Genomic DNA, 27,086 nt, shown 5'->3' with positions numbered 1-27,086 from the left:
CTGCAACATCCTTTTCGCTGGCTTTGGACAGCACAGTCTCATCCTCTGCTGGTCCAGACCACTGTTACAGCTATCTCCCCCCCCCAGATACTTCTCCAGTGTCACTCATTTACTGCTGGGGTTGGCTTCCACCTCTGTTAGACCCATACTGACAAACTAATCAATTCAGCTGTTTCTTTGGCTCACACAAAGTAAGTTGGTTCTCACACATCTTGCTTGAAGACCACCCACAAACCTATCTCCTCAACCTCCTTCAAATTTTTCCCCTCTGTCCCCTTCGGGGGGAGGCCAGAACATACTTGCAAGGTCAGTCATGTTGGTGACCCATCATCTCTCATGCTCACCTATCTCTGCTTTCCTTCACATGACTGTTTGTATCTCTTTTCTGTCCCTTGTTTTGCACTTAATCTCTAACCTGAGTCTGAGAAAGCTTCTCCTTTGATTCTGGAGGTGTATTACTGGGGCACTACAAATCCTGGATAGTAATAAGATGAACTGGAAACACTCTTCCAGTTGATGACACCTTTTTACATATAAAACATTGATTGCTTCTTTTTTAACACTATTTTTAGCTAAGTAATTCCTGTGTCTCCTGCCAGGTGGAGCCATAACACCGTCTATGAAGAACAAAAGGTCATTAAACAGTGCCTTTGTAGTCTGCTGGAAGAAAGAGATTTTCGATGAAATTGTTCCACAATCCTACTTCGTGGCTAAATTTGACAAAGAAGACTTTAGTTCACATTCACAAGTCTCCAGTTTGACCCATGTTCAATCTATGGTGCTAGTTAAGGGCTTGCAGTCAGGATTTGTTCCACTGTGTAAGTAAGTTTTGGCATTATCCCAAACATTTGCATTAGGAAAAACACACACAGCACCAAGGGCTGAGTATGTCCCTCCTCCATTGCTGGCAGACACACCAGACACTAACAACAAATCCAACTCTGCAGGCTCAGGACCAGCCTGCACCCTTTTCTCCCTTGGGTTTCCACTATCTGTGCTCTTCCGGGGCCGAGAGACACACACGGCACAACCTGCTGTAGTCCTTGCTAAAAAGGGAATGTAGCCTCTACTCAGCACATACAGGTATTGTGAACCCATGCCTAAGGATGAATTCTTCATGAAGTAATACTACGCAGAATGGTTCTCATCATATACAGTTCAATGTGAACATTGACCTATATAAATACCCTAAATGTAAAGAGAATAGTTACTAGCTAAACAAAAACTTCTGGCTGAGGATAACATTCTCAAAAGTATCAGAGACTACTTGTATATTCAGAAACAAAACAGGCCAGTGAAGCACAGACCAGCTGACGTTCTATATCCACATCTATGGTCACGTCTGAAATGCCTACTGGGAGCAATTCCTGATCTACGTTAGACTCCAAACATTGCTACAGCACTGCCACAGGGAGGGTATCAGTTGGAGCATGCCTAAATTATGGCAAAACTCATCCTAACATTAAATGGTACAGTGACTATGGGTCTGCACTTGAACCTGACCACCAGTTTTACTTAGTAGAGATGGAGCCGGAGTGATTTAAGAGACTACAATCTGTTTCCAGTCCTTGTTTGGACTGGTTCTTATGGCTATCTAGAGACTTAACAGATTTTGTGCAAGGGACCACTTGCTTAGCATTGTTGCAATCAGCGGGAGTTAAACCTGTGCATCCTCATCTTGATAAAAGCTCTGAAATTGTATATTGAAAATAGGGCTTAGGCTCCTGAATTACCTAATAGATTTTGAAAACTTCTCCCTGGTCATAAAATCTGTGCCAATTTGAATTAAGATAAATTCCATCACATATTCAGTCATTTTGTTTCAATATACAATTTAACATACGAGAGAAATTATTCAGACAGCACAATAACTGCACAGAAACCAAATCATGTGCACACTTGCTACACGAGCAGTACTTCAGGAATTAACATTTCTCCTCACCTTTAGAATAACCAAGGTCTAAGTCTTTGCCACTTATACCAGAATCAGACCTCAAAAACCCTATGGATTTCAAAACCATGTTTATATTTGCAGGGGCTGAATCAAAGTTTGTTGGCATCAGTAGATAGAAACATATGTGCTTTAATCGCCTTTGGATCAAAACCTTGCATCAATTTATTCTATACAGGACCACAAATAAATTTATTCTTCTTTGCTTCCCCAACTATGTAATAACTCTCTCCCCCCTCACTGAGTATTAAAGGTTGATTTTCCCTTATATGTGCATTTTCTGTGGTTCGTGTTCTCACTCACTACTGTGAGTTACAGTCCATATCTTCTGGAAATTTGCTGATCGCTCACCTATTCACAGCTCAATCCCAGAAGTCCATTTCCATGTGAAAAATGGGAGTAGCCCCATGGGTCTTAAAGATGTCCTAGATTTTTGCCAAAAATGCATCAACAGAGGAAGATGAGAGCAATGACATTACTTACTAAAATCCACTAGGATAAAATGTCTACCAATATGGAACTATAAAGTTGTTGCAGTAATCTCAAATGCATAAACCCTACCATGCATGATATAGGAAAATCTCTGCCAGTTTGTGCAGCTAACTTAGTAGACACAAGGACTAAGGGTCTGATCCAAAGATCCGCTTGAGTCAACAGGGCCTTTTCCAATTATTTCAGTGGGCTTTGGATCCCGTCCTAAGACAGCATGACCACCAAGAACAGCTGGGCAGGTGTGACTCTGTTATGCTTGGCCAAGGGAGCTATTTCCAGAGGCGTCACTCACTGTGGTGTGATGGATGGAACAGGGGAATGAAAAATTCATTTTGGCCACACTTTGGCAAAGTCCTCAGGCAGCTGTTTAAAGCTATGTCCACCCATCTTTGCAGAACAATTCTTGTAGACTTGTGCTTCCTTTTATAGCAGTCAATAGGATGTATGATGATAAAGGCTGCATGGCCAAGTGGGTGAGTGAAGCAGCCTTTCATCTGAAACTGTGAGTTCACATCCTGTTGCATGTCTCATGATAATGATATCGGTGTTCTCTGCCCAGTTCACAGAGGACATTTATTCACATCATCAGCACCAGATGCTGTCTCAGATACGTGACATCTCCCACTGGAGACAATAAGAGATTTGCATTTATATCACGATGTCACAGGAGTAGGTTGGCAGGGTTGTTTCATGTGGACTGCAAGAGAATCTAGCTCCATAAAAGTTTTTATAACACCATCACTGTGCTGTCTCAGCATCTTCTGCTTTTGCAACAGGGTGGGATTCATCTCACCTGACCTAGGTTCTTATCTCGGCTATGTGTGAACCGCACAGAGGAGGTGCCTATCTCTTTCTTTCTGAAAGAGAAGTCTAAACAACTGGCTCAGATTTGATGCTTTTCTTCTAGATATCTGATATCAAGAACAATCAATCACATTAAATTAGTAAAATTAGTACTGCTAGATAAGAATCCTGCAAGAAACTTACTCACCATATGATTTATTATTCTGAAGTTGCTTAGGCCTTCGCTGCCATGAATAATAACTTGATACAAACATATAGGTTAAGAAATGAAAACTAAATAAAAAGAAAAAAAAGAAAAAAAAAACAACAACCCAACAGAAATACAGTTGGAAGTGTTAATGACATCTCTATTCAACAGCTGTATAAATTCTGTGGCACAAAACTTTCAAAGAATCAATTCAATAGTTACTTCAAGTTCTTCCAGTGCCTTCTGTGTAAGCTTGATTTCACAGTAATCACCCTGGACTAAGTCCTGATCCCAGATGACCTACAAAGATGCCTTTTATTCCCTCACCTTTTATTTGTATTCAAATGTAATTGGGGGTAGTAAATTAAGGCTAATCTTTCTCAAATAAAAGCAAATACGCACTAACTTAGCAACACCGCACATATGTATGTTTTTCTCTCCTTTTTTTTGCTTGTCTTATTAAATTTGCAGCTTAGCAGAGTGCTGGATGTGTAGATCTCACACAATACCGAGACATACGGTGTGACTGTGTTAACATTATGTGGGAACCCTGGCCAAGATTTTCAGAAGCTGGTGCCAGAAGTTAGGCTCCTAAATAAACCTTCAATTTTCCAAAATGCATAGTTCTTCACACCATCTAGCGAAGTCAGTAAGAGCTGCTGGATCTAACACCTATTAAAATTGTGACAATTATTTGGGAACCTAGATATAAGGTATGCAAAAAAAAATATCCTTTTCATTTAATGATGATGCATCTTCAGTTCAGCAGTGCTGTTGTCGACTGACAACTTTAAAACAGAGTGCTGCTCCCTGTGAGCTTCAAAAGGCTTTCCATTTCGAGTGTGTTGAAAATCACAGTTTAAAAATGGCTTGTCACATTGAGCCTTAGACCCACTTAACAATGAGACTCAAAACCCCATAGGCTAGATACACAACAGGGACTTGATAATATTGAGTGCAGCAGACATCTGCCTGGTGGATTTTGCAATGCCCAGGCTGGAATTTTTATACATTTCACAAGGAGAACTAAGCACCACACCAGCAAGTCACTCTCTTGGGAGCATCTGAAGTAGTCAGTGTGAAACATTACAGAGTGAAATATTTCCATATCAAAGAATTAGATGTCTTAGTCTGGGCTTCCCTCCTGGGGGAGGTGTCCCTCCATTTCAGGTGCATGGACCAGAGCCATCCTGGGAGTTCCTCACTCCTTCCTGTTGAAGGTGTTTCACTTTTCCAGGGATAATTACCTCTCAGCTTAGCCAAAAGTAGCAAGAATGTTGCTCAGATGTTATCTAGGAAGGGAGAAAGTCTGTTTTCCTCTGAAAAGCTCTCTATTTTATATTAAGTGCAGTAGGAACTGGAGCACCAGACCTTGCCTCAGATCTTGCCTATAATGTAAAGTCTTCCAAGCTCTAAATAAGTTCCCTTATCACTGATCCATCAAGCAAAAAGCAGAGTCAGAAGATTTACCTTTGACTAGTCACTCTTGTGCTAAATGCCCCTCCCCATCCACCAACTGAACCTTATTTATATAATAAGTTTATAGAGAAATGCAAAGCCTGGATCCAGAGGGGTTAAAATGTAACATTGCAGACTGGTGTGAGCTTCCAGGATGCCCACAAACACTTTAGAAAATGGAGTACTTAGAGGTTTATGATCTTCTGTGGATGAGATGACAGCTAAGAGATACCCTCAGGGGTTAGGTACTTATGTATCATTAGAGTTTCAACCATAAGTTATTCTGAAGATGAAACCTGGGTTCCTGAGCAGCCTAAATACCATGTGACTTCTTCTCTGTAGTCTGATCAGAGCTGTACAGTACATTTTGCATTTGGATATGCCTGCCAAAAGCCTTAGTGCTTCCCTGCAGGATGGATGAGTTGTGTCATAGGGGTTGAACACTAAGCAGGGAGACATACTTTCCTGGTTTCAGAAGGGACAGAATTAGGTTTGGGGTTTTTTTTTCAGAAAAAAGAAAACCTAAACACTGCTAACCTTGCAGCTACTCAGAGCAAGCCTGGAAGAAGGCAGGGGAGAGTTTTGAAGGACACAAACAAACAGCACAAATTTTAAATGAAATCAACCTCAGTTCACCCTTACCACAAAGAAGCACAAACAAAACAAACAAAAAAATCAGTACAAATAAATTGAAGTCCCAATTTTTTTTAAGATATAGTTTGCATCCCACTGGTTGTGCCAGATTTCTGTCCTGTTCTAGTGTTTTTCTTCAGCATTTTGTCTTGTTTTTCCATTTAACACACCTGTGTTGTTGATAGAAAAGGTTGACAGAAGAGAGCATTAATCTGAGGCTAACTGGTCTGAGACCAGGTAGGTGAGTGAACTTGACTTTGCAGGTGGAACTTTGCAATTCTCTGCTGACCTCACTGAAAGGTGACTGGGTTTGTAGTATTTCGAAAGACTGCTATGAATTGAAGGGTGATTCATGTTGGAGAAAACAGGTTGGCAATTAAGAGGAGTCGGAGGAGGCTTTCTTAGGAAAATAAACTCAAAGTGAAACATTTCACTTAATTAAGCAGCCCCATTTACAGTAGGGAGATCAAAGGAGAGAGGAATTGGAGAAGCAAAGAATGCAGTCTATTCCACAAAAGATCAGGTGTAAGAGGAAGATAAGTCTAGAAATAACAAGGGAAACCTGTGCAATCCCCATGTTTTATGAACACACTATTAAAGCAGCAAAACTAACCAGACGGGAGGACAAGGAGAGGCTTTTTGGCAGACAGTTATTTCTCTGTGGCTAAGCCAAGTCCCCATAGGATGGGCACCACATCTCAATCAGCTTGTGCACTGGATTAGCAGAAGAAATAAAGGAAGGGATTTCACTGAAGAAAGGGAGAAAAAGCAAAAGAGAGAGAAAAAGATGAAAAAGACCAAAGGAGAATCTGAGGTCTTGTAAGGGAATTTGGTTTTTTTAAAAAAACAAAACAAAACAAAACAAAACAAAAGCAACATAAAGAATTCAGGAGCTCAGGGCCATATTCAGATCTGGATTGGAAAGAGGTGAGACATAAAGCTCTGCAAATGGACAAACAGTTCTTGTAGCTAAGAAGTGACTCAGACTGCTAGAATCTTGCTTTGCTGATCCAGAGCTTTATTTTGAACCTTTGGCAAATTAGTTAGTAAAATATCCAGATCTATCAAAAATAACTTGGTGTAGCCTTGGATAACAGTTAGAGTCCTAGGTTCTGCAATAGATCAGACTAAATGTCAATCTGCATCTTTAAACAATGACATTTCTCTAAAAATCTAACTTAAAGGACATTTATTCACCGTCAATGAAATAAGGATGACTCCTTTGTATCCCACCAGAATTTCCAAATGAGTGCTACGAGTTGCTCTGATACTGCAATGGTTATAGCTAAATAAATCAGCTAGAATTATTTTTTCCTCCTAATTCACTGAAAACCTTGTTCAAATGCCTTCTGTGATTACTGGGATGCCGTTATGAAAACTCTGCTTCAGAATACAGAACAGACTTTAAAGAAAGTCCTTGATGATATCTTTATCAATGGATAATTTCCTGGGTGAAACCCTAAGAGTCTGGAAGAAAACTGGATTTGTTATCTGGGGACAGCTGCAGATAAACAAGTCCAATTTTTTAACATCTAAGGAAGACAGAGCAAAAGCTCCCTCGGTTTTCAAATCCCGCTTTGTGCTGGGGCTGCATGGTTTTTTCTGTCTCTCTTTTTTTTTTTTTCAGCTTCAAAATTGAAATAGATTCGAAGCCGTGCCTTTGTTTAATTCCCATTATTACCACTTGCTCTGTAATACTGCTGGGAGAAGTTAAGAGTAAAAGAGCTGTAGGTTTTGCACCGTCAATGGTGTGGAGCGTGGCGGAGACCCCGTCGCCCTGTTCGGGGGTCTTCCAGCGACGGCAGAGGGCAGGCGGACCGCGCCGCAGCTCCCGGAGCCGCGGCGGGCAGGGGGTCCTGCTGCCTGCAGCCCGCCCAGCATTGCCAAGGCATGATGTCATGGTCGTGTGGGGAGTTTATCTTCGACACAAATTGCCACAGGAAGCATTTTGTCAAAAATTTCAATATCAAAGTGGTCACAGCCTCTATAGCGGACAGCTTTATTTACTTAGGAGATAAAGGCAGCTGAGCAGAAAGTTAAATTAGGGTAAGCAGTCTCCTGCTTCTGTATAAATGCTGAAAGGAAGTCAATGCCTTTCTCGAAGCCAAACATCAAAGGAAATGCATTTCCTAGTATAGCCATTTTTAGATTTTGCCAGTAACTTAAAATACGAGAAACAAAAAATCAGGGTAGTGCTGGCTGTGCTAACTGTAGGCAACACTTCGGTAGAGCTTAAATTTCAAAAATGTTCTAGTAATTTAAAAAAGAATAGATTATCCCTTTTTGGCTTTGTTCTGAGCATTCCTGAACCACCCTGTAACTGGCAAGAAATAATGAAATTTATCTTTAAGGAAGAGCACTTCAGCGTTCACACTGCAATGTTCTTCAGGGGTGCAGCATGCTGCTGCTTCTCCTTGCCTTTGAGCACTGTGCTGCTTTTTCAGGTCCCAGCCTAAATCTGTTCATATCCAGACGCCTGGCATAGCCCATTATAAGATGAGAGCATGGCTTGAATCTACTTATTTTGCCACCCTATATTAAACTACTGAGCGTGAAGTATTTTGAAATCTGAGAGTAGCCCAGCTCTCTAAGACAAAAGGTAAATAACTATGCAGCAATACTTTTACCTTATCTACATAGCAAATATTACAGATATCTTTCTTCTGAGAGCTTTCTTCAATAAAATCCACTTCCCTTCTCTGCCCTTGGTCAGACAAACTCCTACAGAAATCCACTGGGTACGAAGGTCCTAAGGAGTTTTATGAGACAATTTTCTCACAGCTGTTATCAGGTGCTTAAAGGAAGTAGTTGGAGAGTTAATGGACGGTTTATGAAAAATGTCCGTTTATCTTTAAACTTTCCAACTTTTGAAATACTTGCAAGCATGGATATTCAAATCAGTGATAAAGATCAGCATTGACATGCTTCAGCACGACATGTTTCCTTCCTTGCGAATCCCAGCTCAACCATGTGATGGCTAATACACTCAAAAATGCAATGAGCTTATGACCCGTCTATCTGCGCAGAGTGTTCATCCTTATGGGGCACTCTTGAGTTTTTCAAGAGAGTTATTTTAATCTCTTTAGATGCCATGGGACCAGCTATTGTTCTCACTGGCACCATTTTTGTACTTTAAACTAAATGCATCTGCAGTCCTTAACCAGTAATGGAGTTACATATGCTTAAAAAAAAAAAAAGTAATCTTCTTTTCTGAGGGCACTATATATTCCGTGTGAGGGAGAGAAGTGCAATCCTACAGCGTCTAAATTGTCTAAATTAGGAGTGCATTTGCTTCAGCAGAGCCTAGGCAGACCAAACCAATCTCTGGAGCAGCCTCATTCTTTATAGAGAAAGCTGATTTCTGTAACTCGCCTGCAGCTGAGAGGAGGGAATCAGAGCTCAGGGCTTGACCTGCTTGGGACCACCAAGCGCAGCAAACAGCATGAGCTTGGACCATGCTGTTGGGTTCATTGGAAGAATGATGAGAAAAACACAGACATACATGGAAGCATGTGAAAAGAGAAGCTAAATAAGCTAGATAATGTGGCTTGAAGCAAAGGTTACGCCAGTGCTGATGCCAGAGAAATAGTGCAGAAATACCCAGGTGGCTTCTCGGCAAGACAGCAGCAGCAGTCCAACCCCAGTAGGTCAGTGCTTGGCTGGATTTATGCAGCTGCCTAATACTAGTTCACTAAATACCTGACCAGGACAATGTAAAGCTATCCTGGATAATATCCATCGTACTCTTAAATCATTGCTCTTTTACGTTCTGCATACGAAGAACTGCTCAGTGTTGTGATGACTTTTTTAAAGTAGATGCGTTTTTTGGAAATACCATTTTCTTCCCCAGCTGCAATGTAGGTCTGTTCTTTTCCAAATTTAGTAACAAGACAGAAGTTGAGAAAGTATTCTTTAATAACTCTTTCAACATGTTCTTCTTTGTTACATCTGAAGTCTAAGAGATTGGGATTTAGAAGCATTTCCAGATATTAAACTTGTCTTTTCTTCCTGTCGCTTATCTTTCATTACATAGAATCTCCTGCAACTAACTCCTTACTTCACTTCAAAACACAGCACATGCACAGACACACACAATAGGATCAATGACCATATCTTAAGGACTAGAATTTTAACAGACACAAAGACAACAAAAATAAAATACTTCAAATAAAATACTTCATCATAACTCAATACTCCATAAAGAAATGCAATATACTTTTTAAGCAGTGTTGTTGCCTCAGAGGTGATCCCAACAGATACAAATACAACTGAATAGTAGGAGACCACAATATGAGAGACAATCAGGAAACAGACAGTCTGGACACAATGTTATCTCAGAGATGTGGAAAAATGTATATTTATATACACAAACATATAAAGGGCAGGTAGAAGTCTGAGCTGTCAACAGAAGGGAAAGAGTTGAGAGGATAATTTGAAACATCCTGAGTGGAAAATATAAATTACCAATCCGGGGAGGGGGTTGAAGCATGATTGCTTTAGAGTAAAAATGGAAGTGTGTAATTAAGGAGTCACTTACTGTACCAGGTCTGGGATATGGGATACGACCTTCATATTGTACCCATCGATGATCCACGCTCTCTTTGTGAGCATAAGGACCATTGAAAACAGCTCTGATATCTGCCATGCTGTACACACAAACTGCAGAGCCCTTGAAGACAGAGCTGAAAAAGAAGATGGATTGATACGCACATTGTAAACACCTCTTCAGTGCATGCCTCATCCAGTGAATTAACTAACTCCACAGAGCCTAATCAGATTTGGATTAATTGTACACCTGAGAGTTGATAGAAATGGTGCTAAATAACAGACAATGTGTAAAAGTCTGATAAATACAGATATTTAATGTCACTGTCATTACAGTTTAAATCTTTGCTCAGTTGAAACCTGGACTTAGACTTTATATGCCATTTCATCCATAGTGCAACATTTCACTCTATTTTAAATATTTTATGCTTTTATATATTTAATGGAGCCACTGTAGTGGCTGCTTCTGAGTTAAGGATTGCCTTGGCAACTCTTCATTGTACTCATATTGTTCAGCATTTGGCTAGTCTTTATTATTTACACTTAATTCAAATGTTCTGGAGACAAAAAGAGAATTATTTATTTCCTTTCTAACAATTCTATATAGAGCACCTCACTATTGCAGCTGAAATGTTCATTAAGTAATTAATCTATCCCCTTGAGATAAAGATGGGTTATTTTTCCATCAATTCTTGTCTATAAAAACACTGAAATACAGCTGTAGAGTATAGTGGGGTTTAATCTTAAGAAACAGCTGATGTCAAGTTGTTGCTTACAGAAATAGTGTTTCGTGACAATGATTTGTCTTAAACAGTATTATTGTTTGCACAATAAATACAATTAAAATTTGTAAATTCGACTAAATGAGATGGAAATAAACTAGCATGCTTTTGATTGTTACATTTGTATTATTTTTGATTATCATTCTCAAAAGTCAGGCACACAAAGGTTTAAGGACATAACTCATATTTCCATTTCTGAAAATATTGTCCTCAGTGACTACAGTCCCAATATTAAAAGCCTATTCAAGCAGTCTTTCACTGCTCTCAGGAATCAGGATCTAGTAATAGAAGGGTTTAATAGGCCTGAGTAAGATCTTCAGAATTTGTTTCCAGAGGCAAACATGATCCTAACACATACCTCGTTGTAGTGAAGACTCCATATACAAGTGGGTTTCTCTCATCTCTTGTAGAAAGTAAGAATATATCTTCTACAATGGGAAAAACATTTTTTGTAATTAACCATCCATTGAACATTTCTGAACTTATCATTTATAATTTGGAGATTTGTAAATATATAACAAAGCTTTATTTTTGCCTGACTTTTAATTTCTGCCATGTGAATTTACGCTAATATTCTGAAGTTTGTCCATTTGCAGGTAGTCTGGTTTTTATACAAAATCAACTTTTCACTTTCCAGCTTTTGGACTTAAAGTGAAAATCCCTATTATTTCTGATCAGACTAGTTCCAGCTATATTCAGAGATTTCTGATAAAAGACAGAAATATTGCCCACGTTGTTTGGAAAATGAGTATAATCAGAAAAAGGCATAGTGTTTCTACAAAAAGTTAAAAACCAAGCAAAACTGATGTCAAAATAATCCATTAAAGATAACTCAACTTACGCAGCTCATCGAAATGTGTGTCTGCTCCTTCAGGACCAGGTATTGAGCACACAAGCCTGGCTTTCAGAAAAGTAGTCCACTTGTTTATTAGGCTCCTTTGACCTCCCATATCATTCTAATAAAAATAAAATTTAAAGACTTAAATATTAAACCAATAAGAAGAGTTTAAACAGATGACATTTGATGGCAACACAGTGTTTGCTATATTTCTTCAGCCTGTAGTCACTCTACTACCTCTAGTAGTCACTTCTCAGCTCAGAGTGAGCAACAAAAATTTTCCAATTATATCCAAATCTGTCTGCAATGTTCTCTTACCAGCTCTACAGCTGGAATATTGTGAAAACATATATCATGTGATTTCTTGTTCCCTGTGATACTAATTTTTGCAATCTGTTGTTCTTCTTTACAAACCAAATAATAATATAGAACATTTTGGATAGATTTGTCAAAAAAGAAAAATTATATTCATCATTAGTTCTTGCGATATAAATACTGAGATGTTTGTTTTGTGTACATGATACAGAGAGATATGCATTCCAGGGAAAACCAGTCATACTATTTTAATAATCATTGTTATGAAAATATCAGCCTATCTTCAAGAAAATGGTTTAGTTGTTTTTTTGGGGGGTTGTTTTTTTTTTTTATTTTATTTTATTTTACTGTAGGTTTCCAAGATAATATCATACTTACCCAAATTTCCTTTAGTTATTGGAAAAAGAAAAAAATCTATAAAAGGTCACTTGAAATTTGAATTGCCCTTCTGAAGGGTAGGTGTCCTTCTACTGACTTGGATTTTATGCTCCTACATGCTTCAGTTAAGTAGATGGAAGGGAGACAGGATACACTAATTCCATCTAACTACATTTAAGAATTCAAGATATTTGTAAAATATTTGAGGATTTTCCAAAATGTTCCTTTGAAGGAAATGGAATACCATTACAGAGGTGTTTTAAAATACTGATGATTATGAGGAGCATGACAAAAACAGTAATAAAAGATTATCAGGAAAGAAAAAAAAAAAAAGAGGTGTGGGGGAAGTTGATCGTAGAAGAAAGTTCTAAATTTTAAGAAGCTGGAACTAGTAGTTTAGAGATTACCTTCTTCCATTGAGCGTATGAAAAAGCTAACGAATGATATTTATCTGTTCCCTTTGGTCCCAAATAACAGATCTATTTAGGTTCCACAATGATATGTGGAATTTTTTTTCATATTGAAAACTGTTAGGGCAATGATATTTCAGCAGGAACCAAGAATTCAAATGCTTAAGAGAAATTTTATCACCAACAGCAGTGTCCTAGCTATAGGTTCAGAATTATCCCTTGAAGGTGCCTATTTCTTTTCATTTATAAACTCTGAAGCTTAGGGGATCTGTACTGCAAATTTAAGCACCACAAATTTGGTCATAAATATTCATCCCCTCCAGATTCATTATCTGAGAAACCACTTCTTTCTTTTTCTTTCTTTCTTTCTTTCTTTCTTTCTTTCTTTCTTTCTTTCTTTCTTTCTTTCTTTCTTTCTTTCTTTCTTTCTTTCTTTCTTTCTTTCTTTCTTTCTTTCTTTCTTCTTTCTTTCTTTCTTTCTTTCTTTCTTTCTTTCTTTCTTTCTTTCTTTCTTTCTTTCTTTCTTTCTTTCTTTCTTTCTTTCTTCTTTCTTTTTATTAGCTTTGCAACTCTGAAGATATGAAACCAGCCAGCGAGAAACACTGGGTAGTGGGAATTACATGGTATTTCCATGGATTGTATTTGGCCCTTCAGGGCTGTGCCGTGAATATTACAGATGTTCAGAGAGATGGTTTTAAGTGCTGAAATTCACTTCACAAGGACTAACACTTCTCTGGTAAAGCACTCTAACCGTTTTCCTTTTCCATATACTTGCTATTTCTAAACAGGTTAGCTCAGTTGGAAATAATTCCTGTTAATCTATCGCCTTTAGAACTCCTGTTCTTACAAGAACTGCTACCTCCTCTCTTGATTTCCTGAGGTCCTGCCAAGTCTGAAGCTTTGCATCTACCCAACATATTTATTACAAAGGTGTCAAAATTAGCAGTCTGAAGCCAATAGGCAAAAGAAGGTCTGCGTGTGTGTGTTCTGTTCAAAGGCACAGCAGATAAACTTTGTGGTGTAATCAAAGCCAAACAATTACAAAGATGCAACAAAGAACCTTAAAGAGCAAGAAGCGTTAAATTTTTCCTTCCTCTGGCAATTTGGATTAGCTAACCAATTCTCGCGTTGCAGGGATTCCACTTTGATTTCAGGTGGGTGCAGTGCAGCATCACAGGAGATGAGATGTCTCTAATACCAGACTAGGATCAGAAAGGGCAGAGGAAGCAAGACATGACGGGGCTGGAATGGAAAAATCACCCTTGCCTAGCTCCTGCTCCTGTCATCACAGGCATTCAGCTTCCGCAAGAGATGGGAAAATACTTGTGTTTCACCACCCTTATGTTATGATCCAACAGAGCGTATTTTAAATATATCAGTAGTTCTGCTGAGTTCCTAAAGAGTAGTGTGAACCAAATACTATGCTCAAAGGAAGCAGTCTTAGTGAGTGCTGTGCTTTAAACTATAAGATTCCACTGGATTTAAGATGTATCCATATTTCCTTACTCGCAAGCCAAGACACAACGTTAACTATGTTACTTGAATTTAAGAGACATTAGAACAGACATTCACTAGGTGTGCCTTACATATCCAAAATGTGCCAATAACACTGTACGGTTTATAAAGGAGCAAGGGGAATTCAATGACCAGCCAGCACTCCATGATCTACCAAGTCCTTCTGAAGCCAGAGAGTGAAAAATTTATGGTGCAGAAATTGAGAGACTAAAAAGACCTTTAACTGATTTAGACAACTAATATGCTGACATAGCCTACAACATGCTGCTTCCTACTGCCATAGCTGAATGAAACAAAATGTACATTTTATTAGGAGGATGGGCTTTTTTTGTGGTTTGTTTGCTTGGTTTTTGTTTTTGTTTTGTTTTTTCAATTAGCACCCATTAATACTCTTCAATTCTTTATGTCATCTCTGAGTAATGCAGTGTCTTTGTTTTCCTAGTATATGCCCAGGATTCACTCACTGAGAAAGTGCAGGAATTGACAAAGGCCATGGCAATTTTATCTACAGGCAAAATTAGCTCAGCTTAGGCTAAGAAGGTCCAAAAACTATTAATAGTATAGACATATCTTTGTTCCTGGACTCTTCAGTAGTAGTTGTCTTATTAAACTCTGGTAATCTCAAATTTTTAAAGAATGTGCATTCCTTCCTTTCTAACACTTTTTTTTGGGTGCATATTAGGTCAGTCTTTGACAAGTTCTGAGACTTCAGGTGCTGGAGAACATGTGATTATTCTCCTTTCCTTCAGACCATGTTGGCACAGAGTCATTAGCTTTGCATGGTCTCTCCCTACTCTGTTGCAGATTCCTTGGACCGTGGTAGTTCATAATTATGGGCTTCTGAGTGGCTGGACAAAGGACATATTGGCCCAAAATCTTTTTGACACTGGGTTGCTACAGAAAGAAGACAGTCTCTACTCTGGAAAAAATTATTTAATAATATCAGTCTGCAATGAATCACTGACGTGCAGGCTGGGTAGTCAGTGGATTAGAAAAAGTGGATGGAAGAGAGAAAATCACTAAAGCAAAGGCCAGGCAGTGTGCAGGTGAACAGAAATAAGGATTCAACACAAAGTTACAGAAACCTAAGACTGTTCGACTGATTTCACATAGCAAGGATTTGCCTTAACCCTGGCAGAGATGTGCAGTAAACTGGATGCACTGAAATTATTTTGGACAAGAGACACTGGTACTGAAGACAAAGAACGCTAGGTATTTCAGGGAGATGAGACAAGAAGACAAGATAAATTTAAGTGCTGAGAGAAGGGGAAGGCAGCATGAGCAAGCCTTTCATACCAAAAATATGGCTAATCTACTTGTAACAGATGAGCAGACACGAGTATCTGAAATTTTATCTCTCAAAATATCACTTCTAAGCACACTGGATTAGCAGTGTTTACTATAAACTTTGTTACAGTGTAGATGAAGGGATTTAGGACTGCATATTTCTTTTTGAATATAAATAACGGTTTAATTAGCACTTACTGCTTTCTAATCTCACAAGCTGTAACAGACACCAACACTTCTGCCTCAAATACCTTATTTTTAACAGAAAGAAATGCTTGTAAAATCTTGGTTACTTGTGTTTGCCTGAGTTAGAGATTTAGATAATTGCCAACTAGAAGGTGGGCAGTTCAATCTGTCGCCTGTTGAGGAATTATTACCGAAAAATATCACAAAGATTTAAAAGCAGATGTTATCTAGATAAATGGGGAAGTAATCCAATATGGCTTTAATAAATCAGACAGACTTTTATTCTAAAAAACAATAAAATTTCAACTCTTCTCAATGAGCTGGTTCTAAATAAATAATTTGTTGGAGTGGGAAATCAGGTTTCTACCAAATCACATTAAGAATACAAATATCTAATGAACAACTTCAACGAGCATAAGTAAGTGTTTGGCTTCCTAACACCCAGGAAGAATGCTGTTTAAATGCCACAATGTAAAATTTGTGAAGCAAATTAAGGTTATATCATACACTTTTCTTGGGAGACTTCCACGGCAATCTCAGTTTTCTGATCTGCAATTTTTTTATAACTGAGCAAAACAACAGATTTTTCAAATTCTCTAATTAAAAATTAGTTTGTCGTGAAAATAAAAAGCATAAGAAAAAATATTGCTCTATGAACAAGTCATTAAAAATCAACTTATATTAAAAACTTTCTGTTGTATCTATTTTCAATTCTATTGCATCTTATATATTATATAAATGTAGCTTCATTAAAATGAACAAATGGTAGTCTTGGAATCCAGTAGGCAGGAAAACAGATGGCAATAAAGCTAAAGAACATCTGCATCTCTGGGGTTTTAAATCTCTTATTTATTTGTAAGCAACAGTGATAAATTGAACATCAGAACAAAAAGTGCAGTTTTCTGAAAATCAGTCAACATCAAAGATGTCAAGCACTGTGATTCATAAAACTTTAAAGACAGTAATTATCCTGAACAGCCCCTTAAATAAAAAAAAAAAAAAAGACAATGAGAGGAATTTCTAGAAGCTGGTTATTAATTAGAGCCAGTGGCAAGATGTGCAGAAGGACTATCCAAAGTGAATTCTTAGCCTGAATAAGAGGAAATGCTGAAGAACAGAGGGGAAAAGTGCTGAAACTGCAAAGGGCCCTGGAGCTCTTCTCTTTCTGTGAAGCCTAGCTACGATACAAAGCCACCAGAAACAAATGGCATCCCCTGCAGCAAAGTCTTACATTATGGAAAAGAAAACCCTTCCAGCAGACTTTATACATGGAGAAACAGCCAATAATCTTCTTCGGACTTCTGTCTTCAAAGTCATAATTCTTTTTCAATTGTTTCATTTTACCTTGCGTATTCTGGCCCTACCCAACTCTGTTAAGTTCTGACCCAACACATGAAAGTAAGATTTTCTCCTTCAGGAATTCAGTTTCAAAATTTCTTGTCCAAACATACTGATGTCAGATGAAAGATACCTCCTATGATTTCAGCAGGCTATGGGTCAGATCCAAAGACATCAAGCAACACATCAAGTGTGACCTGAGAGAGAATAAAAATACACTTGCAATATAAACAAGAGAAAGGAGGCACATGTGATTTTAGATCTTTGACTGCTCTGCTATGGATACCATGAGTAAACCTGGGAAAGTGAGTTCACCTCTATGTCTGCAGTCCCCATCTGACAGTGAGAGTGGTGACTCTGTTGAGTAATTCTGCTGTTTCTGTGAGATTACAGAACCTTTCATAGGGAAAGCTTCTCGTTATAGGATGGCATGCTGTGTCATATAAGATGGCACTAACCCCTCCGGACACTGCGAGTACTGCTAGTGTATACTACTTCTGCTGCTTGAACTAGTTGATCCAAAGATGAGGAGTTGAGTGGGATTCAGCCTTGTATACCACATGCTAACTCACAATGACACCCCTTAACAAGTCCAGCCTGGCAGATTGATGAAATTCCTCAGCCTACGGACCATGCCTTGCAAGGTGTCTACCACTGCGGTAGCATGTGCCCTTAATTAGACAACAGAACTAAAGGTGCAAATAGGCACAGACCCCTGGTAGAAACTGCACAGAGTTGCACATCACCTCAACAAGAAAGCCTGGAATAAACTGAGCCCTCCAGGATGACGCATCAGCCTGGTATCTCTACAGTGCTTCTTAGACCAAAAGAGTGCAGGTTGCACGTCCTTAATGTCCTCTTAAAGTTGCTTCAGACGTTCCTCTAGATCTCTGTGACTTGGACGTTAAGCTTTCCCCTAGGAAAAATTGTTCTCAGAGAATCTTTCTACAATCATTTTTCACATCTTTCTTGAGAGCTCGATACCATCACAACTTGAAACAGAAAACTCATAGCCTAAAGTACAGATGTGCAAAACCCCAGACAGATTTCAGTCTCTGGGACTTGTCATTTCTGAACCCCTTTCTGAAATCATTGTCCATTACAATCCAGAACCTAATGCACAGCTTGTCCTGGCTCCTTGTTTATTTTCCGTCCTGAGACAGAACCGTTCTGTCAGGCACTAAGACTAAAGGGTCCTCATCATTAGTGCAATATATTTACTAATCTCAGAACTTGTCACTGCTCTGTACTGACTGGCTTTATTCCCTTAGTGTAAACCACACTGCTTGTTGCAGAAAGGTTTGGAGATGTTAAATACAGACTAAGATTATAGGCTGTGGATAAAATCATTCATTGAGCTGGGTGCATATCCAAAGTTGATTGCGTAACCAAGGTCAAATATAGATCTCAAAACCAAAACAAACAGAAAACCTAAACATTTGTCTCAACCCATGCCCTTGTCTATCTAGACAGCAAGATTAGGCAAGAAGGCCACATGTATCTATAGTCATCAGCATGCAGGAGTGCCAAGGCTAGTGTAGAGCCTGCTTTTGGCTTTCTTGGCTGAAATGAGCAAATGCCCATCAGAACACAACCAGAAAAGCCTTTGGCATGAAACCAGAATGAAGCTAAAGTAGCTGAATGTATGGCAAGATGACCCAGTGTCACTGGAAAACTGCCATGAGACCTATGGGTAAGGATGCCTCTCTGGGCATTCACATATTTCTAGGCATTAAGACAATGGCAAAGAGGGTTTTTATCATAGCCATAGTAAAAAAGTACAAGACTGTAGGCCACGTAGACTGTGGAAAAGACCTCTGTCTGAACTATGAGTGAGAAACCGTGTTTTAGCTTTGAGTTCCTGCTCCTCAAGCAGATTTGTTGTTGTTCCATTCAGAATGGAAATGTACTCACATTAAGCATGCATAACTGTTTGGTTCACTGCAGAAAATGTTGATTTTTATTTTGGAAAGTATTTAAACATCACACCCAGAGGTTTCTACTGAATTATCTTTGGATGGGATCCAAACTAACTAAAATCTAACTATATGGCAAAGAAAAATTCTGGACTGTTACCAAGCATACCATGAGAAAAACAAAAGTCAGAAACTAACAGGCTCAGGTAAAGGCAGGGAGCTGAGAACAGCAAGTTTGAATGTGGTTTAGGACAAATGAAATCATAAAATTAAGCACCATTTTACTGCAAGGCCATTCAACAGTCCTGCTAAGATTACCTTCAACAGGTTTTCTAGTATTAAGAACATTCTCCAAAACTCTTCAAAGGCTGCCACAAAAGACATGTACTCTACTATATCCATCATGAGACTGTTCATTCCAACTTCAATAGAAATTTGACGTGAGCAAAGGGTGGTGGCTGAACTATAAAATATGTTAAGGAATTCTCAGGAAAATCTACCTTAAATTTTGAGTATACTCTATTCATGGTTTATTGCAGTGTGTTTGACTTGCCTTTACCTGTTTCTTATCTAAACTTTCACACATAATTAATTCAAATTATATGATAGGAGTATAAAGAATATATCCATGTATCCTTTACATATGCATAAAAAGGATATAAAAAGAAAAAAAAACACCACACCCAAACAACAAAAACTTCCGGTTAGGAAATGCAGCATTCAATCATGAAGCTACAGGAAAGTCAAGTGACTAGATGAATAATGCAATTAATATCAAATAGGACATCAGAATTTATATAGTTTTACTGCATTGAGAGAACTGTGAAACTGAAGCAGTGTGAGATGTAGCACTGGGATAGGCTGGTTCCATTCTAAACAAATGGGCCTGAATTTGCCATTCAAAATTTCACATTCTTAAATAAGAATGCCTTGAATTACTTTAAATTCCCTTTATAGTCAGTGGAAAATATATTCTTCAAAGAGTGATTTAGATTGAAGATGGAAGAAGTCTTCCTCTGAAAAGCAGTCATCTGCTTTTACTGAATGAAGTGAGTGCTTGACAAATATTTTCCTCACCTGGATACATGTAAGTGCCTAAAGTCACTAGCGTGGGACAGTGTGACCACAGTATTGGCAACCACAAGTCAAGAGCTGGCCAAAAACCAAAGAGACCAAAAAACAAAGGTAGGTCAATATCTTACTGAGTCCTTTATAATTTAACATCCTGAAACATCTGTATTAACAACAACGTACTCAATCAATAACAGTAAAGCCTGAACTGTAAACCACAGTACATTTTCATATTAAATGTACTGATAGGAAAAAGCCCAGAAAGCTAATTTTGTTACGTCAGAAAATTTCCCAAATCACAAAATCGTTATTTGCTACTCTTAGTTCAGCCTGGAGAAGAGAAGGCGCTGGGGAGATCTTACAGCAGTCTTCCAGTACCTAAAGGGGGCCAACAGGAAAGCTGGAGAGGGACTTTTTACAAGGGTGTGTAGAGATACGACAAGGGGTAATGGCTTTAAACTGAAAGAGGGGAGATTTTGATTAGATATAAGGAAGAAATTTTTTATAATGGGAGTGGTGAGACACTGCAACAGGTTGCCCAGAGAAGTTGTAGATGCCCCATCTTTGGAGGTGTTCAAGGCCGGGTTGGATGAGGCTTTGAGCAACCTGGTCTAGTGGAAGATGTCCCTGCCTGTGGTAGGGGAGTTGGAACTAGGTTATCTTTAAGGTCCCTTCCAACCCAAACCATTCTATGATTCTATGATTCTGTGATATTTGAATATCTGAATCAAAGCACTCTGAAGGACGGAACTTTAGATTAGACATAGGAAATCCACTCCAATTAACTCTGCAGACTTCCCACTTCCAAGCCAGTGGCTTACCGACAGTGTCTTCTGCAATGAGTCTCTCTGGCAACTAGGATGATTTCCAGAGTTTACTTCAGAGGTTATGCAGCTGCATTTCCATAATCCAGTTTTTAAAGCTCTGTCTTGATACTGTAATTTCTTTTTCATTTTCCCTGAGGCTCAGTAAAATTCAGTCACACCTCTTTATATATAAGCATAACTTACATATTTTTGCTTCTCTGTAAATCATGATTTCCCTCCTCAAAAAAACTACCAATTACATTGTTGAAACACACCCACGAGGGACAAAAATATACAAAACTTCCTATACTCATGCCTGTACCCTTGCCAATAAGGAAAGTTGGACCAAAAGACTTGACAAAGCCTGATGTTGTATCTCTTAATTCATCACAGTTAGAAGCAGATACTATACAGAACTGGCCTGTCTCCAACACATCAGACCTTAAAATGAAATCTCATCATCTTGACGAGCATCTGCTTTTCTACATAATTTGAAAACTTTCAAATGGCACATAATATTCAAATATCAAATGTGGAAATCCAGGAGGAGTTGGCTGCTGAAAGACCCACTGCTGCAAAGATGCTCAACGGGCAAATGAGGGCCAAATTTTTTCTAGGGATGACATTTTTGAAGTGGTTTTAATCATTATCATTGAGAAATAAAAAAAACTTACAAAACAAACAAAGAAAAAACCCTCTTTACCCATGGTTATCATTGTGTCTAGGCGATATTATGGTGACAAAGAAAGTATGTAAGCATGTAATACACAGTAAATTAAATCTTGTCTGGAATGAGTTGCCTCCAGAACTGGAAGCAGGATAGCTGCACGAGCATGGCTCTGAGCCCAGACTAATTAGCCCTGCTGAGAACATGTTAACATGGCTATTTTGCTTCCGGGACTCAAGCTAATACGGCTGAACGGTAAAGCATTACGCTATGCGGACAACTTAAATGGTTTTCGAGATAGATCAATTATCTACACAGTGATGCATTACACAATATAGAAATACAAGGAATGTTAATGACCCAGTTATCCCTAGTCACAGTAAAGGCATGGCTAGACTATTTCCAGGACAAGAAAAACACCTCCTAACTTTTACACACAAGCAATGGCACGGTAGAGCCCACCAGAGATTCTGGTCTCAAGAGTCATGGAGGAATAACTCCCTTGTGCCATTCCGGGAATACAAATTGCCTTAGAGCACCAGACGGGAGGCAAGGTCATAGCCTTGAACTCTGCTCATGTTCATGGCTTTGGAAATAAATCACATTACCCAAAGGTGGAATGCAGGGTGTGTCCTGGGCTCTCAACTCAGGAGCTCTTAAAATGATTACATTCCAGTGTGTTTAGAAAGCACAGTTTAACCAAGAGGGCCGTGCCTAATTGCTATATTCTCGTCCCCAGGTACAGCATGGTATATACGAGGGTGGGGAATGGCATACCAAAAAAAAAAAATAGACAAAGAGCTCACTTGTTCCCACTAGAACAAAGGCCGCTTCTGGATACTGAACACTTTTGGGAAATATGGGAAACCATCAGGGGCCGAAGTCTGATTTCTTGGCAGTTGAGGTCCTAGAAATCAGTCTCTAAGGCTGCATGCCATAACTTTTGCAATACACCACCAAAACTGTTAAAGAGAATCTTGTAACGTAATGAATACAAACTGCTGTAATAATAAACAGGATTTTCATACTGCAGCAGAGAGACTACTGTCTTTGGCTAATTTCCACTCCATTCCAATAGAATGTGGTTGTAACTATGAAAAAAAAAAATTGTTTCTATATGGAAAACAAACAAATCAAACCCCCAACAACCTTCCTCCCTCTCCAAAACCTTTCTGTAAACTTCTGTAAGGTAGAATTTTCATTTCTCACTTTGAGTGGGGAATAAGAAGGAAATCTAGGGCTTTCCTAGGGCTGTATTTGTGCATATGTGAGGTTGTCCTTAAATAGAATTACAATTCTGTCATCGTTTTGTGGTGGATATGCATACAAAAACGGAGTTGATTTGTTACTTGACTGCAGAGGGCACAGTGAATAGATGCTGCAATTTTATTTTTTTTTTAAATCTGGCTCAGTGTGTAATGACTGTATCTTGTCTTTAGCAGATGTAAACTGGTTCAGCAGTGTGGGCTTGAAGACCATATAGCTGTAAAAGCTTATGCCTGTGTTTCTAGAAACAGAAATAGGTACATCCATGCTCTTAAGAAGTTAAGGTTTGTATGATCATGTAATACACATGTGTATCTGTAGGTGTTTAAAAAAAAATAAACATTGCTGGCTAATCTTTAATAGTATTTTTTTTTTCTTTTTACTTATGATCTTACTTGAAAATAAAGCAAATAACCCAACAGATTACACTTTATGTAAGTAGGAACGTACCATAAGTAGTATCAGGTAGGTCAATGACACTTTTTCTGTCTCCCTCAAATGAAAAATAGGAAATGCTGTTTGCCATGATAAATTACACAACTGGTTCTGAAAGTGACTGTTGAAAGCACTTCCTCCCAATTCATACTGATATCCCCTAGAGATGCACAGAATGCAGATGATGTAAGTCTAAATCAGTGCTATATAGTGCTATAGTGGCTGTGTTACTGCAGCACATGCTTCGAGATGGTAAGTATGGTCTTATGAACAGGACGTGTGACAGCTGTTTGGCTTTGGGTGAAGAGCTGCCAGCAAGAGTATTGTAATCTTCTGGGTCCGAAAGTCGCTGGGAAAAGGGAATGCTTTCCAGAGAAGATTTTCCCTGAGGGGGAGGATCAGTGAGAGACCACATTGTTGAGCCATTGAAAATTAGCCAAAGAATAGGCTACATTGACTAACCTCTTTATTAAAAACAAAGCCTATTCTAATTTCAGCATATGACTCTGACATTAATGTACAGGAGCCCTAAGGCACAGGGAGGTGGAGAGTAATGGAGTTCTAGTAGAAAAAAAAATGGGTTTACACCAAGCAAATGTTTTCAAAAGTTGCTGGGCTCCTCTCATCCACTGTTATTCTCTACTTGCTAAGGAAAGAAGGCGAAAACTTGACTTTATGCAGTACAGGTCACATTAATGAGACAGTCCAAGTAGAAATTGTTATGTTATCAACTGTTGCAACCAACAACAGTGAACACATATCGGAGAGAATTAAGCATAGCAGATGTTTCGTATCAGAGTGCAGATCCAGAGGATCTTAGACAATAAACAGAAGAGTCTATTTGCATATTTTAATTTATATTAAATACCCACAATAATTATATTTTAATTATAATAATTTGTATTAGAATCCTTTTTCATTTGCAGGTACTCAAGACAAATGTACAAAAAACAAGAGTCTGAATTTTAAGAGAGTTCTGCATCCATTGGGAAGTGTTAAGTAAATAAAGACGGTGCAAAACTAACATTAATAATAAACACCTTACTTATCAGTTTCCATTGCTTTACTTTGATTATTAAAAATAAAATCCAAGATATTTTTTTCCCGTTAACATCATTACTCTGCAAACTCAGTATCATTTGAGGGATGATTATGCATGGTCATTAGGATTTCCTTACAATACATTTGCTTTTATTATGATAACTTATCTCTTTTTTTCTCTAGGTGAAGGATGCTGGAGATCTTTAGCTAATATATCTTAGTTTACTATAATCTCTCATGTGCCTTGGCTGGAAAATGTTGTCTACCAATTTCTCCTAATGCATTAAGTGCTTTCTCATAATCAGCAAATGCCATGTCTAGCAGCAAATCATATATGTTTGCGTTTCCATTCTGCCATTAATCACAGTGCCGTGAAATACCCAACTAAAGATTATCCATTCTGTCGTCTGGCTAAAATCCTACGAGAGAACTGATTTATGAATGAGTTGTTTTTTCTCAACATTTTAGGTCAAGGACAGAAGTGTGAAATGGCTGTGGTCACTGAAATCTTGATAGGAGTTAGGAGTTGGCTGGACTGCGGAGCAGTTACAGATTTACATATTCACACGTATGTGTCCACTCTTTGTTTTTCAGTGTGTGTTCATTAGCTGAATGAGTGCTCTTCTCCTAGACACATCTTACTGCAAATCACAAACTCTTTTGTTAGTTTTCTAAATTTCAAGCTTCTCAAGAAGACAATTTTCACTGCCAGCAGAGTCACATTTCTCAGAAAATGCAAGTAAATGAAAGCTTCTGAACAAAACATCACAGAAATATACCTATTTGTGTGATTTCTGTGATGGTCTTGCTGATATCTAGTTCACCATGAGATAATCATTTGCTCAAAGCTTATATTTACTAACATGAAGAGAATTTTAAAGTCTCATTTTTTGACTTTTACCAGTGATTCCTGGGTACCTGGACTCACGGGAGACCTAAAGACAGGATGGGAGCACTTATACTGACTGCTTCTGTTCCTATAGTATTATTGGACACAGGGACAGATAGAGAGAATGTCTGACACAGAAGTCAATAGGCCCTTCTGCTGCAGTGGAAAGAAAACCTTAGCAAAACCAGCAGGCTGTTACAAACTCTACTGACTGCTGTCTTCATATGCAGGAATTGGTTTATCTTCTCCTTAGCATTTGAGGAAGCTTCTGTCCTTGACAGAGATGCTTCTTCAAAAAGAGTGCAGCTCATGCAAATCCAAGTCTGCGTCATGAATAGCACAGGGGCAAAAATCTTTCATGAGGGTCAAAACAAAGCATAACGAAAGAGAAAGTGAAGAGAGTAATCATTTAAAGGAGGTCAGGCACCAACCAAATTAAACTTCGTGCACTGCAGCAGACCTGGGGCCTGGTTCCTCCTGGTCAACAGGTCAAGGACTGCACTTCTTCCCAGAGAAGGAAACCTCTGGGCATATGCGGGTGTAGCTCAGAAACTATACAAATTTTTAGCCTCCCCTCACCCAACTGATCATCAGGAATGTGCAGAAACAAATGGCTGACCCAGCTCTCAGTAATGCCCAGGAATGATGAACTGAGCTAGGCTGAAGGGACAGGATTTTATATCCGTCCATTCAGCGGGCACTTTCCACAAAATCCCAAATACCATGTCAATGTGTATCAACAAGTCAATCCTCACTGAAAGCTTACGAAACAACGCAAGTCACTGTTGCATATCTGAAAGTCAACACATTATTGTTTAGACATGGGATTATAAATTATAAACATATAAGCTTTTTAAAAAGAGGTACACAAGTCTATTTTTCAGACAAGTAAACATCAGACAGTATTAGTGATCTACGTTTAGAAAAAATACTGCAATGGCTCATTGGATAACAACACTATGTCCTTCTGATCTGAAGGGGAAAATAGGTTTCTCACAGAAACAAAACAAACATTTTTTTCTTTTTTTTTTTTTGTCTTTAAATAAAATAAAAAGATAGAGCCCTCACCTTGCAAACTCTCCCAACTCGGGAAAGGATTGTCTTGTCAGATGTGCTACTATCTTGTGATATTTCTCGGAAGAAGAAGTAGATTTTGTCATCATCTGGGTTATAGGTGTCCGGGATGGGAAAAGTTCCAATGAATTTTGCTCCTAGAAATTCCCAAAAAAAGGTTTCAAAAATGTGAAGAGAAGTCTTAATACTTGCTATTAAATTTCTATTTCAATATCTGTGTTTATGTTGCATCTTCCAGTGAAATAAAATATCACTATAGACATGTAGTGGCAAGTGTCTTACTAACTCTGAGTAAAAACCACCATAGATTTCTGAAGTATTTACTTCTAGTGTGCTGGTTTCGTGCATATATCTTATATAGCTATCATTCTGTTTGAAAATAGGATAACTTTCAGTACAAAATATTGTCTACAAAAATCTGCCTTACTCCTCTTGCCACTAATATCAATCTTAGTAGGTTTTCTGAAATCACATAGCATTTAAATTAATTTAATTACACATTGAAGCAGTTATAAGTTCAGAAATATACTATTGTTTACTAGAGAGAGCTTGCAAAAAAAAATCAATATAAATGACAGCTTTCCCAAGTTAAAAATTTCCTATGTATCTGTACTATAACAATTTTACTGACTATATCTACCAAATCCAGTACGGTGTCATGCTGGGATTCCCGAGTTAGCACACCAAACTCCACAACTGACTGGTCAGTCTTAAGGACACAGTTCCTTGTTGTGCATGAAAGTAGATCAGCTATATCAATGTAATGGTCTGTTTAGGTTATTTAAATTTGCTTTTTTGCAAG

The 27,086-nt window shown here is 38.4% G+C and overlaps 1 protein-coding gene across 1 annotated transcript in view; it reads right to left on the bottom strand.

The window, feature by feature from the left end:
* The window catches only part of SEMA3D (semaphorin 3D), a 143,592-nt gene that overhangs the window by 24,794 nt on the left and 91,712 nt on the right, over positions 1–27,086 (bottom strand). Inside the window, exons 9-12 of the mRNA XM_086609975.1 lie at positions 26,279–26,421; positions 11,694–11,808; positions 11,211–11,280; positions 10,063–10,207 (exon numbers count right to left, since the gene is read on the bottom strand). Coding sequence (XP_086466101.1) covers positions 10,063–10,207; positions 11,211–11,280; positions 11,694–11,808; positions 26,279–26,421 — 473 coding nt within the window. The remainder of the gene's footprint in view (positions 1–10,062; positions 10,208–11,210; positions 11,281–11,693; positions 11,809–26,278; positions 26,422–27,086) is intronic.

Source organism: Tauraco erythrolophus, chromosome 4 (genome assembly GCF_009769465.1).
Source record: "Tauraco erythrolophus isolate bTauEry1 chromosome 4, bTauEry1.pri, whole genome shotgun sequence".
Classification (NCBI taxonomy): Eukaryota; Metazoa; Chordata; class Aves; order Musophagiformes; family Musophagidae; genus Tauraco; species Tauraco erythrolophus.
The sequence above is the reverse complement of the archived record's forward strand: the minus strand, read 5'-3'. Positions and strand labels throughout refer to the sequence as shown.